Raw genomic sequence first — 17760 nt, forward strand, 5'->3', positions numbered from 1 at the left:
ATAGGGTTGAGATCTGGAGACTGGCTAGGCCACTCCAGGACCTTGAAATGCTTCTTACAAAGCCACTCCTTCGTTGCCCTGGCGGTGTGCTTTGGATCATTGTCATGTTGAAAGACCCAGCCACGTTTCATCTTCAATGCCCTTGCTGATGGAAGGAGGTTTGCACTCAAAATCTCATGATACATGGCCCCATTCATTCTTTCATGTACCCGGATCAGTCGTCCTGGCCCCTTTGCAGAGAAACAGCCCCAAAGCATGATGTTTCCACCACCATGCTTTACAGTAGGTATGGTGTTTGATGGATGCAACTCAGTATTCTTTTTCCTCCAAACACGACAAGTTGTGTTTCTACCAAACAGTTCCAGTTTGGTTTCATCAGACCATAGGACATTCTCCCAAAACTCCTCTGGATCATCCAAATGCTCTCTAGCAAACTTCAGACGGGCCCGGACATGTCTGGCACTGCAGGATCTGAGTCCATGGTGGCGTAGTGTGTTACTTATGGTAGGCCTTGTTACATTGGTCTCAGCTCTCTGCAGTTCATTCACTAGGTCCCCCCGCGTGGTTCTGGGATTTTTGCTCACCGTTCTTGTGATCATTCTGACCCCACGGGGTGGGATTTTGTGTGGAGCCCCAGTTCGAGGGAGATTATCAGTGGTCTTGTATGTCTTCCATTTTCTAATTATTGCTCCCACTGTTGATTTCTTCACTCCAAGCTGGTTGGCTATTGCAGATTCAGTCTTCCCAGCCTGGTGCAGGGCTACAATTTTGTTTCTGGTGTCCTTTGACAGCTCTTTGGTCTTCACCATAGTGGAGTTTGGAGTCAGACTGTTTCATGGGTGTGCACAGGTGTCTTTTTATACTGATAACAAGTTTAAACAGGTGCCATTATTACAGGTAATGAGTGGAGGAAAGAGGAGACTCTTAAAAAAGAAGTTACAGGTCTGTGAGAGCCAGAAATCTTGATTGTTTGTTTCTGACCAAATACTTATTTTCCACCATAATATGCAAATAAAATGTTAAAAAAACAGACAATGTGATTTTCTGGATTTTTTTTTCTCAGTTTGTCTCCCATAGTTGAGGTCTACCTATGATGTAAATTACAGACGCCTCTCATCTTTTTAAGTGGTGGAACTTGCACTATTGCTGACTGACTAAATACTTTTTTGCCCCACTGTGTATATATATATATATATATATATATATATATATATATATATATATATATATATATATATATATATATATATATACACACACATACATATACATACACACAGTAGTGCCCAAAAGATTGGACACACCTTCTCAACTAAACGCAGACCGATGGAATAGCATGCCGCTGCAAGATGCTCTGGTAGCCATGCTGGTTCAGTATGCCTTCAATTTTGAATAAATAAATTTGACAAAATTCTGAAGAAATTCTGAGTGCGACTGTTTATGCTTGGGATTATATCTTGGTGGAATACGTCCACGTTCAGTCAGCACCACCATAAAAAGCTAGAGTGCACGTCTTTCTCTTCTCTACAACCTGCGATTTCTGAGGCTGGTGACTCGGATAAACTTATCCTCAGAAGCAGAGGTGACTCTTGGTCTTCCTTTCCTGGGGCGGTCCTTATGTGAGCCAGTTTCTTTGTAGTGCTTGATGGTTTTTGCCACTGCAAATCCTTATTTTCCCCACTGTTCATACATACACACAGGGCCACCATCAGGGTATTACTGCTCTGACTGGTGTATGGAGTCCGATGACCAGAGGAGGCAGGGAAAAATACTTACACTCCTCAGTGAGAGAAATGCAGGGACCTTGCAGATCCTTCCATTTTCGTCAGTTTCCAGCACCGAATGAGTCAGGTTGGAAGGTGAGACCGAAGGTCTCCCAGGAGCGCTATCTTTAGACCAACAACTGCAGGACACCCTTCTGAATCAGGGGTTAGAGTCAAGAGGCAAAAGGAAGGTCAATACTTGACGGGTGGCCCCCACTCAGGCATCCTTCTTTTTCAGGAATCATGGCTTGGGGTAATGCAGTCAACGATCTTTGGGTACGTGAGGTCATCTCTTCGCCTTACAGATTATAGTTCACCACTCTACCTCAGGACTGCTTCTTTTGCCCTCGCTCTCCCATGTCTCCCAGCACGAGAGTTAGTTTAAACCAGGCAATAGCTTCCCTGCTTCAGGGCGGTGTGATTGTAGGTGTTTCCATTTCAGAGCACTTCAGTGGATATTATTCAAACCTATTCATCATCCCCAAAAAGTACGGCTCGGTGTGGCCCATTTTATATTTAAGGCGCCTGAACAAATGGGTTTGGGTTCAGCGCTTCAAGATAGAGTCGCTCCGGTCAGTGGTCACATACATAGAAGCCAGGGAATTTCTTTCTTCGGTAGATATTTGGGACGCTTATCTGCATGTACCAAATTTTTCTAGCCCATCAGCAATTTCTTCACTTTGCCGTCAATCAAGATCACTATCAGTTCAGGGCTCTCCCATTAGGACTGGCTACAGCGCCCAGGGTATTCACGAAGATCCTGACCCCAGTTATGGCACTGCTACAGCCCAGGGGGATAATTATTTTACCCTATCTGGATGATATTCTTGTCAAAGCACTATCCTTTGCTCAAAATCTAGTGGGCCTGCAGATGGATCTACAGACTCTGGGGCAATTTGGTTGGATTGTCAAAGACCAAGTCCATTTTGGTTCTGACACGGCTACGGTTTCTAGGATCGTGCGTGCGTGCGTGCGTATGCATATATGTGTGTGTGTGTGTCCACAACTATAATTTATTATTTTTTGGCGACGTTTTGCCAGAGGATCCATATCCCCATCAGGCATGAGTTTGACACCTGAGCTGTAATATTATTTTGCCCTGTACGAGATATTCATTCTCTTTAAATAACACATTTTTTGTAAGCATTATGGAACTACTGTCATTTGACTAGAATGTGCCTTACCAATATTATATCACAGTCAGCTTTTTGTACACTTTCCCTGCAGTCACATACTCCTAGATTTAGCGTAAATTTTATTGTATCGAGTTATGCACTAAAGTTTTGCCATTATTAATTTTTCAAAATAGGATTGCCAAGGGTCTGTTTAGGGTTGAGCGAAACGGGTCAGCCATTTTCAGAAGTCGCCGACTTTTGGCAAAGTCGGGTTTCATGAAACCCGACCCCTGTGTGGGGTCGGCCATGAGGTCGGCGATCTTCTGAATCTGGTATCGGAATTCCGATACCGAGTTCCGATATGTTTGCAATATCGGAAATCGGTATCGGGATCCATATTTAAGTGTAAAATAAAGAATTAAAATAAAAAATATTGCTATACTTACCCTCTGACACGCCCTGGTACTAACCGGAAGCCTTCCTTCCTTAGAATCAGCGCGTGAAGGACCTTAGATGACGTCGCGGCTTGTGATTGGTCGCGCGACCGCCCATGTGACCGCTCACGCGACCAATCACAAGCCGCGACGTCACCGAAGGTCATTCAAGCGCTGATTCTTAGGAAGGAAGGCTGCCGGAAAGAAGCAGGGCGCGTCCGAGGGTGAGTATATTCCTATTAGGTATAGTTTCTTCTCCTTGAGACCCTGGGAACCATAGTATCCCATTGCACTGCATTGGGTTTCGTGTTTCGGCCGACCCCGACTTTTCTATAGGATCGGCCGATTTCACTCGACCCGACTTTTGAGAAAGTCTGGTTTCTTGAAACCCGACCCGATCCTATAAAAGTAAAAGTCGCTCAACCCTAGTGGTGGCCCCTACTGTTCCACAGTTATCCCCTATCTTTTGGATAAGTGACAAAAATTCGGAATCACTTTTTAACCCCTTCATGACCCAGCCTATTTTGACCTTAAAGACCTTGCCGTTTTTTGCAATTCTGACCAGTGTCCCTTTATGAGGTAATAACTCAGGAACGCTTCAACGGATCCTAGCGGTTCTGAGATTGTTTTTTCGTGACATATTGGGCTTCATGTTAGTGGTAAATTTAGGTCAATAAATTCTGCGTTTATTTGTGATAAAAACGGAAATTTGGCGAAAATTTTGAAAATTTCGCAATTTTCACATTTTGAATTTTTATTCTGTTAAACCAGAGAGTTATGTGACACAAAATAGTTAATAAATAACATTTCCCACACGTCTACTTTACATCAGCACAATTTTGGAAACAAAATTTTTTTTTGCTAGGAAGTTATAAGGGTTAAAATTTGACCAGCGATTTCTCATTTTTACAACACCATTTTTTTTAGGGACCACCTCACATTTGAAGTCAGTTTGAGGGGTCTATATGGCTGAAAATACCCAAAAGTGACACCATTCTAAAAACTGCACCCCTCAAGGTGCACAAAACCACATTCCAGAAGTTTATTAACCCTTCAGGTGCTTCACAGCAGCAGAAGCAACATGGAAGGAAAAAATGAACATTTAACTTTTTAATCACAAAAATTATCTTTTAGCAACAATTTTTTTATTTTCCCAATGGTAAAAGGAGAAACTGAACCACGAAAGTTGTTGTCCAATTTGTCCTGAGTACGCTGATACCTCATATGTGGGGGTACACCACTGTTTGGAAGGGAAGGAGCGCCATTCGACTTTTTGAATGAAAAATTGGCTCCACTCTTTAGCGGACACCATGTCACGTTTGGAGAGCCCCCGTGTGCCTAAAAATTGGAGCTCCCCCACAAGTGACCCCATATTGGAAACTAGACGCCCCAAGGAACTTATCTAGATGCATAGTGAGCACTTTAAACCCTCAGGTGCTTCACAAATTGATCTGTAAAAATGATGAAGTACTTTTTTTTTTTTCACAAAAAAATTCTTTTCGCCTCAATTTTTTCATTTTCACATGGGCAATAGGATAAAATGGATCCTAAAATTTGTTGGGCAATTTCTCCCGAGTACGCCGATACCTCATATGTGGGGGTAAACCACTGTTTGGGCCCACGGCAGGGCTCGGAATGGAAGGCGCGCCATTTGACTTTTTGAATGGAAAATTAGCTCCAATTGTTAGCGGACACCATGTCGCGTTTGGAGAGCCCCTGTGTGCCTAAACATTGGAGCTCCCCCACAAGTGACCCCATTTTGGAAACTAGACCCCCCAAGGAACTTGTGCCTAAACATTGGAGCTCCCCCACAAGTGACCCCATTTTGGAAACTAGACCCCCCAAGGAACTTGTGCCTAAACATTGGAGCTCCCCCACAAGTGACCCCATTTTGGAAACTAGACCCCCCAAGGAACTTATCTAGATGCATATTGAGCACTTTAAACCCCCAGGTGCTTCACAGAAGTTTATAACGCAGAGCCATGAAAATAAAAAATAATTTTTCTTTCCTCAAAAATGATTTTTTAGCCTGGAATTTCCTATTTTGCCAAGGGTAATAGGAGAAATTGGACCCCAAATGTTGTTGTCCAGTTTGTCCTGAGTACACTGATACCCCATATGTGGGGGTAAACCACTGTTTGGGCGCACGGCAGGGCTCGGAAGGGAAGGCACACCATTTGGCTTTTTAAATGGAAAATTAGCTCCAATCATTAGCGGACACCATGTCACGTTTGGAGAGCCCCTGTGTGCCTAAACATTGGAGATCCCCCACAAATGACCCAATTTTGGAAACTAGACCCCCAAAGGAACTAATCTAGATGTGTGGTGAGGACTTTGAACCCCCAAGTGCTTCACAGAAGTTTAAAACGCAGGGCCATGAAAATAAAAAAAAAAATTTATTTTCTCAAAAATGATTTTTAGCCTGCAATTTTTTATTTTCCCAAGGGTAACAGGAGAAATTTGACCCCAAAAGTTGTTGTCCAGTTTCTCCTGAGTACGCTGATACCCCATATGTGGGGGTAAACCACTGTTTGGGCACATGCCGGGGCTCGGAAGTAAAGTAGTGACGTTTTGAAATGCAGACTTTGATGGAAAGCTCTGCGGGCGTCACGTTGCGTTTGCAGAGCCCCTGGTGTGCCTAAACAGTAGAAACCCCCCACAAGTGACCCCATTTTAGAAACTAGACCCCCCAAGGAACTTATCTAGATATGTGGTGAGCACTTTGAACCCCCAAGTGCTTCACAGACGTTTACAACGCAGAGCCGTGAAAATAAAAAATCATTTTTCTTTCCTCAAAAATGATGTTTTAGCAAGCATTTTTTTTTATTTTTCACAAGGGTAACAGGAGAAATTGGACCCCAGTATTGTTGCGCAGTTTGTCCTGAGTATGCTGGTACCCCATATGTGGGGGTAAACCACTGTTTGGGCACACGTCCGGGCTCGGAAGTGAGGGAGCACCATTTGACTTTTTGAATACAAGATTGGCTGGAATCAATGGTGGCGCCATGTTGCGTTTGGAGACCCCTGATGTGCCTAAACAGTGGAAACCCCTCAATTCTACCTCCAACACTAACCCCAACACACCCCTAACCCTAATCCCAACTGTAGCCATAAGCCTTATCACAACCCTGACCACAACCCTGACCCCAACACACCCCTAACCCTAACCACAACCCTAATTCCAACCCTAACCCTAAGGCAATGTGCCCACGTTGCGGATTCGTGTGAGATTTTTCAGCATCATTTTTGAAAAATCCACGGGTAAAAGGCACTGCGTTTTACCTGCGGATTTACCGCAGATTTCCAGCGTTTTTTGTGCGGATTTCACCTGTGGATTCCTATTGAGGAACAGGTGTAAAACGCTGCGGAATCCGCACAAAGAATTGGCATGCTGCGGAAAATACAACGTAGCGTTTCCGCGCGGTATTTTCCGCACCATGGGCACAGCGGATTTAGTTTTCCATAGGTTTACATGGTAGTGTAACCGCAGCCAAATCCGCACCGTGTGCACATAGCCTAATTCTAAAGGTATGTGCACACACTGCGGAAAACGCTGCGGATCCGCAGCAGTTTCCCATGAGTTTACAGTTCAATGTAAACCTATGGGAAACAAAAATCGCTGTACACATGCTGCAGAAAAACTGCACGGAAACGCAGCGGTTTACATTCCGCAGCATGTCACTTCTTTCTGCGGATTCCGCAGCGGTTTTACAACTGCTCCAATAGAAAATCGCAGTTGTAAAACCTCAGTGAAATGCGCAGAAAAACCGCGGTAAATCCGCCATAAATCCGTAGCGGTTTAGCACTGCGGATTTATCAAATCCGCAGAGGAACAGAATACGTGTGCACATACCGAAACCCTAACCCTAACCCTATTCTAACCTTAGTGGAAAAAAAAAAATTCTTTATTTTTTTATTGTCCCTACCTATGGGGGTGACAAAGGGGGGGGGGGGGTCATTTATTTTCTTTTTATTTTGATCACTGTGATAGATTATATCTCAGTGATCAAAATGCACTTTGGAACGAATCTGCCGGCCGGCAGATTCGGCGGGCGCACTGCGCATGCGCCCGCCATTTTGGAAGATGGCGGCGCCCAGGGAGAAGACGGACGGACCCCGGCAGGATCGGTAAGTATGATGGGGTGGGGGGGTAGCACGGGGGGGGGGGATTGGAGCATGGGGGGAGGGATCGGAGCGCGGGGGGGGGGCAACGGAGCACGGGGGGGTGGAACGGAGCACGGGGGGTGGATCGGAGCACGGGGGGGTGGATGATGCACGGGGGGGTGGATGATGCACGGGGGGGTGGATCGGAGTGCAGGGGGGGTTGGATCGGAGCACGGGGGGGGGTGATTGGAGCACGGGGGGAGCGGACAAGAGCACGGCGGGAGCGAAGCACTGGAAGGAGGGGAGCCGGAGCAGTGTACCGGAGCGATCGGTGGCTTGGGGGGGCGATCGGTGGGGTGGGTTGGGGGCACATTAGTGTTTCCAGCCATGGCCGATGATATTGCAGCATCGGCCATGGCTGGATTGTAATATTTCACCAGTTTTAATAGGTGAAATATTACAAATCGCTCTCTTTGGCAGTTTCACTTTCAACAGCCAATCAGAGCGATCGTAGCCATGGGGGGGTGGGGGGTGAAGCCACCCCCCCTGGGCTAAACTACCACTCCCCCTGTCCCTGCAGATCGGGTGAAATAGGAGTTAACCCTTTCACCCGATCTGCAGGGACGCGATCTTTCCATGACGCCACATAGGCGTCATGGGTCGGATTGGCACCGACTTTCATGACGCCTACGTGGCGTCAAAGGTCGGGAAGGGGTTAATAATGTGCAGTACTTATGCACTATTGTGAAAGGAGCATCGACTGGATCAAACAATACTTCGACAAAGCACCCACTTACAAATTCACTTATCAGGTTAGAATCTGTGTCTGTATCATCCTAAAATACCAATTCAGTACTAAATACAAGCACTAACCTGTGGAACAACATCTTGCAGAAATGTGACAACACTTTCCATATAGGACTGCTCCCTGCAATACAAGCAGAATAAAAAAATAAATAACAGACAAAAAACAAACAAACAAATAGAGCAGCCTCATCTCATCTTTGTATCATACGTTGGCCTTGTACCAATAAATGTAAGATTAATACTATCTAGGAACATCTCAGTAATGAAAACATGCTTATCTAATAAACAAAACCTGAAAAATATATCATCTCAGGAAACAAAGAAGATTCTGCTGCAGTGTAAGAATGAACAACTTCCACTAAAGAAGCAACTACTAATGATATCTAATAAACACGCAGAGATTCTACATGCCTTCATTTTGCATCTATGTTAAACTATAATGTAGAATGCTACATCATTAATAGAATTCATCATAAGATTGTGTTGCTCATTAACCTTTAAAGAAGACCTTTTACCAGTTTTAGCTCATTTAACTGGCCACAATCATGGTCTAGCAGCTGCAGAGCTGAATATAATGTAGTTTTTATTTTTTAATTTCTCATCTCCATTGCAAAGATATTAGCTTTCAAAATTTAGGTTACAATATTCACTAAGATCAAAGGGCATTAGCTGAAATTTTTATCTGGGGTCTGTACTTTTTCCCCTGCATTAACATTGACCAATCATAGGCAGGAAGCATCATGCAGGGGGAAAAAAAAAAAAAAAAAACACACACACCCAAAGAGAAAGTCAGACCCAGGTTTCACTGCGTGATATGTGATTATACAGTCCTGCTCTCCCCTACATGTAGACACAGTTGGTGCTGCAAGGGAGATCATTAAGGAGAGCAGCGGAGCTGTGTGTTATTACCAAAATTTCTGCATCTACAGATCACATCTCACAGAACTGTCAGCTCTGCTCTACTCTCCTTTCACCCACACAATGAGAGTTGCAGTTGCAAAAGGTGGTTTGTAATGACACATAGTTCTGCTCTACCCACTTCCCCTCTTGTAATTAAAGTACATGCCAGAGTGGGATTAGTGAGAAAACCAAGAAAGGGTGTCATTTGTTTCACACAGAAGAAAGCTGGTTCGGACATTCTCTAGGGGCGTGTTTTTTTTCCTGCATGGTGCCTCCTGACTATGATGGGTTAAAATCCTGAAGGGGGGAAAAAAAGTCAACATTCCTAAAAAAAAAGGTCTCTGCTAAAGCCCACATAGAATCTAAACTCTGGCCATTTTAACATAATAAAACCAGCGAAAGTCTTCTTTAAAAACCAAAGGCCTGTTAACAGGAACCTGATTGCTGACACATGATGCATGTATAACAGACACTAACCAGTTATCTTCGATTCTGAAATGCTGCTGCGTTTCAGAGAAAATAGGGATTTTTGTGTACTCAACGTAAAATCCTTTTCTCCGAGCCATTCATTGGGGGACACAGACCGTGGGTGTATGCTGCTGCCACAAGGAGGCTGACTCAGTGATACAAAAAAAGTTAGCTCCTCCCCTGCAGTATACACCCTCCTGCTGGCTCTCAGCTAACCAGTTAGGTGCAAAAGCAGTAGGAGATCAATAACAACATATGAGCGTATAGCATGTCATATTATATATATGAGAGTATAGCATGTCAAATTATAAAAACAAGCACAAGCTAATAATCGGGTGGGAGCTGTGTTCCCCAATCAATGGCTCGGAGAAAAGGATTTTACGGTGAGTACACAAAAATCCCTATTTCTCCTTCGCCTCATTGGGGGACACGGACCATGGGATGTCCCAAAGCAGTCCCTGGGTGGGGACAACAATAGATCAGGCCGTGTGTAACCACTACTTACAAGTGCGCCACCGCAGCCTGCAGAGTCCGCCTGCACAGACTCACATATGTGGAAGTGTGGGAATTATAGTACTTCAAGAATGCATGCGGACTGGACGAATCTGCAAGCTTGCAGCCGTGCTTGCCGACGTCTGGTGCCTAGAGCCCTCAGACAGGGAGATAGGCTGACATGTAGCACGGAACGACTCCTGGATGGCGAAATGAATCCACCAGGCTAACATGGCTGATGAAACAGCTAAACCCTTCCTGTGACCATCAGGAAGCCTTCTTCTTACCGTCGGGAAGCCCGAATAAAGAGTCCAACCTTCGGAAGGACGCCGTCCTCAATACGTACCTACTCGGAGCACTCACTTCGCCCAGATTATGGCGAACCCATTCCGTTTTGTGGACTGGAGCTGAAAGAGATGAGAGGACAATGCCCCTGTAACAATGGGAATACAATACCACCTTGGTAACAAGGGAAGGGGATGGCCTGAGGACAACCTTGCCTTGATGGTAATAAGGAAAAGTCTGAAAGAACAGAGCGGCAAGCTCTGAAGACTCATCAGGATGACAAGAACGCAGAGAAAAAAGGGAGCCATCTAGGGCCCAGCCGCACCCTGGAAAAATATACAGTGCACCAAAAACATGTAAGGACCCTTGACGTGGGTTGGCAGCTTAAATATTGTGGCCATAATATCGACCAATACCTTGCATACATTGTTATGTTTTTGGTACACTGTATATTTTTCCAGGGTGCAGCTGGGCCCTAGATGGCTCTGTATACTGTGGCCTCTGTTCACACAGGATGCATTATGGTTAGCCCGCTATATGGCGTCATTAATAGGCTTTGAGCCATATATTTTGCATTCCTGTGTGAACATGCCACATACAGACTATTTGTTTGCACAGGTGCCCCAAGTGGCCAATTCCTGATCGTAGGGTGGCTGCCTTATCGGTATTATTGCACCTGTATATCTGCCATCTTAACTTGGGTCCGCTGCACCTTGGCTAGTGCAATTTTTGGAGGCCTTGGACAGGTAAGCATCTCTGCCTGTGTACTGGTGTTTTTTTTGTCTAGAATAGTGGAGGTTTTTCCTCTTATGGTGCCTCTGTACATACCAAGAGTTGAGGTCCCCGGGTGGACAGGGCAGGTTGTCTGGCGTTAGGCCTGGATGCAGAAGAGGATACATGGAGGCGACACTCCATGTGCTCGTCTCTTGATGGTGTGGGGAGATCGGTGTCCTTTAAGGGACCCATCGCCCTTAAAAATCAGACCTGGTATGGCATCCCACGTAGAGGCTTCTGTCCAGTGAATCGCTCGTCAATTTGGTTGATGAAATAAATAGGCGAGTCAATCCTTTTCTGAAGCTCTGTCAATCCAAGGCCATATTCGATCCATATTCAGAGCCTTGTTTTCAGCAAATCATTGGGGAGAGAGATCAGTAAATGAAACTTCCGTTTTCTAGATGCCTGTACGTTTCTAGAATACTTGCGGCCCCTGCTAGCCGACGGCTCCCATGTAGGAGAGGGACCATGTATATCAGTCCTGCAAGCACTCCGAGCCACAGAGGGTTCACGGAGGGATTCAATCTCTTGGTCAGAGAAACCATGGATTGCGGTTAGTGACAAAGTCCACTGAGGGGGACTAGGTACTCTGGGATAAACTGCGACCAGCGGCGGAGGGCTCCTGAGCTCATTTAGGGTGACCGGCTTCGGATTGATCATGTGCCCTTAAGACCAGTTAATACTGGTCATGCGCCTGTAAGACCAGGGCATACTGGTCATGTGCCTTTAAGAGCAGGGTATACTGGTCATTTGCCTTTAAGAGCAGGGTATACTGGTCATTTGCCTTTAAGACCAGGGCATACTGGTCATGTGCCTTTAAGACCAGGGCATACTGGTCATGTGCCTTTAAGACCAGGGCATGCTGGTCATGTGCCTTTAAGACCAGGGCATGCTGGTCATGTGCCTTTAAGACCAGGGCATGCTGGTCATGTGCCTTTAAAACCAGGGCTGTTATGACCTGGTGGTCAGGACAATAATGGACCTGGTGGTTAAGAGCACACGGAATGACCTGATAGTTACTGATAATAAAGGACGAGCTCTGGGATGTGGGAACTCTGCTGACCGCAATCCCTAATCCTCTCAAACACACTAGAAATAGCCGTGGATTGCGCCTAACGCTCCCTATGCAACTCGGCACAGCCTAAGGAACTAGATAGCCCTGAAGAAAGAAAAATAAAGCCTACCTTGCCTCAGAGAAATTCCCAAAAGGAAAAGGCAGCCCCCCACATATAATGACTGTGAGTAAAGATGAAAATACAAACACAGAGATGAAATAGATTTAGCAAAGTGAGGCCCGATTTACTGAACAGACCGAGGATAGGAAAGGTTACTTTGCAGTCAGCACAAAAACCTACAAAAAGACCACGCAGAGGGCGCAAAAAAGACCCTCCGCACCGACTCACGGTGCGGAGGCGCTCCCTCTGCGTCCCAGAGCTTCCAGCAAGCAAGACAACAAATTAAATAGCAAGCTGGACAGAAAAATAGCAAACCAAAGAAATACAAGCTGGAACTTAGCTTCTGCTGGGAAGACAGGTCACAAGAACGATCCAGGAGTGAACTAGACCAATACTGGAACATTGACAGGTGGCATGGAGCAAAGATCTAAGTGGAGTTAAATAGAGCAGCCAGCTAACGAATTAACCTCGTCACCTGTGGAAGGAAACTCAGAAACACCCACCAGAGGAAGTCCATGGACAGAACCAGCCGAAGTACCATTCATGACCACAGGAGGGAGCCCGACAACAGAATTCACAACACAGGGCATACTGGTCAAGTACTTCCTTACCCGGGTACTGATGTAGAGTCGTGCCCTTTTAATGCAAAAACCATCGCCCCTGTGTGAGTCGGCTGTGTGGACCAAGATGGCCACCGGGAGTTGCAGAGGTGGTAAAATCTCGCAGAGAGCAAGAAGCGCCAATTTGGGGGGCGGAGTCACAGACACGATGTGGGCGGAGCCTAGATACTTCCATGAATAGGCCCAAGCCAGGGCCTAAATTTTTGCAGCCGGCGGGGGCGATACCAGCGGTAGAAGTGAGGCGAGAAAATTGAGCGTTCCCGTGGTAGGCGAGAAGCGGCAGAAAAGCAGGCGGATCCGCCTTAGCGCGCCATAGTGTGGGCGTGGCTTCCGGGAGAGATCGGTGCCCTTGAAGGGACCCGTCGCCCCTAAGAATCAGCCCAGGACTGGCATCCCACGTCGCAGGAGAGGATACGGAGAGGTGACACTCTCCGTGCTCGCCTGCTTATGGTTCGGGGAGATCGGAACCTTGAAAGAATCCGTCGCCCCATTCGTCTGCGGCCTACACATCGGCCGAAGCTGAGGGCTAAATTTTTGCAGCTGGCCGGAGCGTTACCTCAGGGAGGTGGGCCACAGGGAAGCTGAGGCTGCCTGTATGTGAATATCCCACTGCAGAGGCCCATCGCTGACTGGATCCACTCACCATGGGTGCGCGTCCCGGCATGGAGCCACCGCGGATGACTGGGTTTCAGCGCCGAGGGAAGTGCGCGCACTCTATTGTTCTGCTGCAGGTCAGGTATTGCAGTGTGGACAGTGCAGGGATAAAGGTGTAAGCCCCAATCCACCATCCCTTTGTTAGGGAGGTGGAAAGGAACCGTCCACCTCCTTGAGCCATCCGCTTTTACAGTGGTGGGACAGTGGGGGCTGCTTGGACGCCATAGAGAGGGGCGCCTCTGTACATCCACGGAGTTCAGCCGCCGGGTAGACAGGGCCAGTTGTCCAGCATTAGGCCTGGCTGGGGAAGAGGGTACATGGAGGCGACACTCCATGTGCTCGTCCGTTCAGGTTGCGGGGAGATCGGTGCCCAAGCACAGCACAAGAAAAAAAGGACAGCATCATAAAGAATGGGATCACCACAAGTCAAATGTCAAACAAATATACAACAATCTTTATTTAGGTCCACCTTGAGGAAGACGCCTCCAGCGTCGATACGCATGGGTCAAGTATTGTTAGAGTCTTGGCATTTATCTAGCCGGTTGCTAGTCTTTTTGTTGTGGGAAGGGGGTTCTCTAACAGTGGATTCTGGGCGGTCCTGTTTCTACTTTGCAGCCGCTTTCAGCTAGGTCCCTCTGGATACTCTGCAAACCCTCTTTAAGCCTGCATGGGTTAGTGTGTCTCAGATACCTATTTGAGGGAGTATGTGGTTAATCTATAAGTGACACAGCATGCACATAGGGCTTTTTTACTATGTTTCCCACTGTCTATTTGCATAACATTACCGGCATCACTCAAGATTAGACTCTCCAATGCTGTTTTAGTATTATACTTTGTACTATATGGACCCTTATCTCCCATTGTTTGCGGGAGTTTTTAATTGTTTTTAACATAGTTATTGTGTGGTGTGGTCTAAATAAAGATTGTTGTATATTTGTTTGACATTTGACTTGTGGTGATCCCATTCTTTATGATGCTGTCCTTTTTTTCTTGTGCTGTGCTTGGTTACATTTACATGCATCAGGTGATCCACTTTTAGAAATTGTGTTGGATGGTGCCCGCTCAACCTGTGCTGTTTTACGGAGATCGGTGCCCTTGAAGGGACCCGTCACCCCTAAGAATCAGCCCAGGCTGGCATCCCCCGTCACAGGAGAGGATATGGAGAGACGACACTCTCTGTGCTCGCCTGTTGATAGTTCGGGGAGATCGGAACCTTGAAAGGATCCGTCGCCCCATTCGTCCATGGAAAAAAAATCTAAAATCAAAAATGTAAAAGGTAAAAATAAAATAAAGAGTTTTGGGTGTGAATAGCAGACTCGTCCGTGTGCCTCCTACGGACACTAAGCAAGAACTGGTTAGCTGAGAGCCAGCAGGAGGGTGTATACTGCAGGGGAGGAGATCACTTTTTTTGTATCACTTAGTGTCAGCCTCCTAGTGGCAGCAGCATACACCCATGGTCTGTGTCCCCCAATGAGGCAAAGGAGAAAACAGACTTTAAAAGTCGCCGGAGAAAAAGCTGCACAGGCGGCTAGTTGGACAGACGGGTCCCCTACGTCTTCTTTCTGCCCCATTCCACTTGAGTGACAGGTCTCGCTCTGCATGAATGTATAGGGAGAGACCTGTCATTCAAGGACAGTGGTCAGAGAGAAGCCACCGTGGACCACTTTTCTGACTAGCCTCATATGTGCCTCCCCAACGGCTTTTATTGTATGTTTTTCTTTGCAACGCTGCTGCATTTCAGAGTCAAAACATAGCTGGCGGAGATCGTACAGCCAATGTCTGATACATGCTGCCCAAACCACAGGCAGATTTTATCAGCTCTCATGTTCTCTTTCAGGACACAGCTTTCATAAACACATTTCAGGATCCACAACGTTTTACTTTTCCTTTGATGCAGCCGTAGGAAGACTTTTCTTTTTGCAGGGTGAGATGTATTTTTCAATAGCACCTTAGTGGAATACATAAATCTTTTTTCTAAAGTTTGTATTAAATTGATATGGGAGGAATTTGCTAAAACTCAGGAAGTTGGCGGTCTTATTTATAGTATAGATTTTGTAGCGTTTAACATGCAGAATATATACAATGACGTCTCTATTCTGCAGATTGTCAGGATTATGGGGATACCAAACTTTGAAAGTTTTTTTTTTTTTATGTTTTACTCCTGGGGCACTATTAAAAACTTAAAATAAATAAATATTCAAATGCCCATAACATTTTCTTTTCCTGTGAACAAAGCAATGTGAAGGCTTGTTTTTTCCTAGTACTATTCTGGGGTACATCTATCATTTTGATTGTTTTTTTATAGGAGCGAGACAAGCAACAATGGCAATCTCTGGGGGTTTTCCCTAATTTTTTTCCCTGTCACTCATGATACAAGTTAAATAATGTTAAGGCAATGTAAAATACTGGGTAGCTATAGACGCAGTGATATCTAATATATAATTGCCTAGAATACTACTTCCTGCAATTTGTGCCAACTTCCTGTCCGGAGCTAATGTCCGGAGATAATGTCCGGAGATAAGTGACGTCAACAGTGTCCAGTGTCTGATTGGTTGCCGCCTGCTGCGAGCGACCAATCAGAAACGTGCCGTACTGTGACACACTCCGCCCGCCATTTTGGTGTGATTTTTGAATTTTTACCTCACAGCAAGTTTCTACTGCGTGGAGGCGGGCCCAGTGACGTTGCTCTTCAAGCTCCTGCCGAATTTCGTCAAAAAAATGATAATACCATTTACCAAAACTATATATATTTAGTTGTGAAGTGGTTCAGTGACATTTTCACACCAATTTTGAACTTTTGTTTGGTGTTTTCTCCATATACTGCCTATTATTCACTGACTGTTATACTGAGAGACTGCCGTTTATTAACCTCTTCTTTGCCACATTGGGTATATTGCTCTATTATTTGCCACATAAGGACATTGTCCATTATTGCCCAGCAATTTCTCTGCAATATAAACTGCCTATTTATTAATATCTGCATTCCTGCAAAGAACTATTGCCTATTATTAACTGGCTATTTTCCTACTACCTGACACTGCCTCTTATTAACCTGTTGTTTGCTACCACCACGCTTAAAGCTGTTTAGCTTAGCCAACATGAGCTCTAATAGTAAGGATACTAATGACACAGAGCCCAAAGCTGCTGATGGCGCACGTAAGATTAGGTCTGATAGAAAGTATACTAATAATGCAGAGCAAAAAGACGCCGCTGCCGCACGTAAGCGCAAACAGCGTGCTAACAAGAGTACAGAGGATAGATGCAAGCGCATGGACACTGTTAAGTATACTAATGACACAGAGTCCAAAGCTTATGATGGCGCACGTAAGATCAGGTCTGATATAAAGTATGGTAATGATGCAGAGCGAAAAGCCGCCGATGCCACACGTAAGCGCAAACAGCGTGCTAAGTCTGATGTCTTTCATCCCTCCCCTCATAAGCATGTTCATGGATCCTGTGTAACTGTACCTTAAATAACAAGAATTGTCAAGAGCTGGTGAGCGCAGCCATTTTTTGTTCTTTCTTACTATTATTTATTAATTGTATTATTCTTACATTTGAATAAATAAAGTATATATGGATTCTAGACTCCCGATTCTTTAGAATCGGGCTGCCATCTAGTCACTATATAAGTGTATAAAATAAATAACAATTTTATTGATTTTTTTTTATCATTTACAGAGTAAAAAATTTATATTAGGGAGAACATATTGCTTTGTATTCCTTTGGTTAATATTTTTAGAATATTTTTTTTAGTCCTCCTATAGGGCTTTCACCTGCATTGACTTGATTACTAAGATAATGCACCATGATACTTCTGCATTGCAATGTATTCTGTCAGTAATGTAGGTGTAACAAGATGGCAACCATGGAGGTCATTATTGGGAGGCTGGGATGACAGAGGGAGCTGTTGCTATTAACAGTGGCATACAAAAAGTTAATCAGCCAGGATTAGGGTTAGCACTACAGCCCTGCTCCTTTTGCTGACCTTGTGGGTGCATTTACTGCACCTTGATGATCAATGAAAATGAATGATAGAGAGGAGAGTTGGAACCTTTACCCAACCCTAAAGAATATTTTTGCTGCTGGTTGGGAACCAGTTAACGCTTTGGTTTTTTTGCAAAGTAAGGATTCATGATTTTTAAGAAACCATGAACACCACAGCTGAT

The 17760-nt window shown here is 45.3% G+C and overlaps 1 protein-coding gene across 5 annotated transcripts in view; it reads right to left on the reverse strand.

The window, feature by feature from the left end:
- Positions 1-17760, reverse strand: part of BCAS3 (BCAS3 microtubule associated cell migration factor) — a 1718074-nt gene that overhangs the window by 1661806 nt on the left and 38508 nt on the right. For all 5 annotated transcript variants that reach the window (XM_069757219.1, XM_069757222.1, XM_069757218.1 and 2 more), the window contains one exon: positions 8290-8344. In XM_069757219.1, coding sequence (XP_069613320.1) covers positions 8290-8344 — 55 coding nt within the window. The remainder of the gene's footprint in view (positions 1-8289; positions 8345-17760) is intronic.

The sequence above is a fragment of the Ranitomeya imitator genome, chromosome 3 (genome assembly GCF_032444005.1).
Source record: "Ranitomeya imitator isolate aRanImi1 chromosome 3, aRanImi1.pri, whole genome shotgun sequence".
In the NCBI taxonomy this organism is placed as follows: Eukaryota; Metazoa; Chordata; class Amphibia; order Anura; family Dendrobatidae; genus Ranitomeya; species Ranitomeya imitator.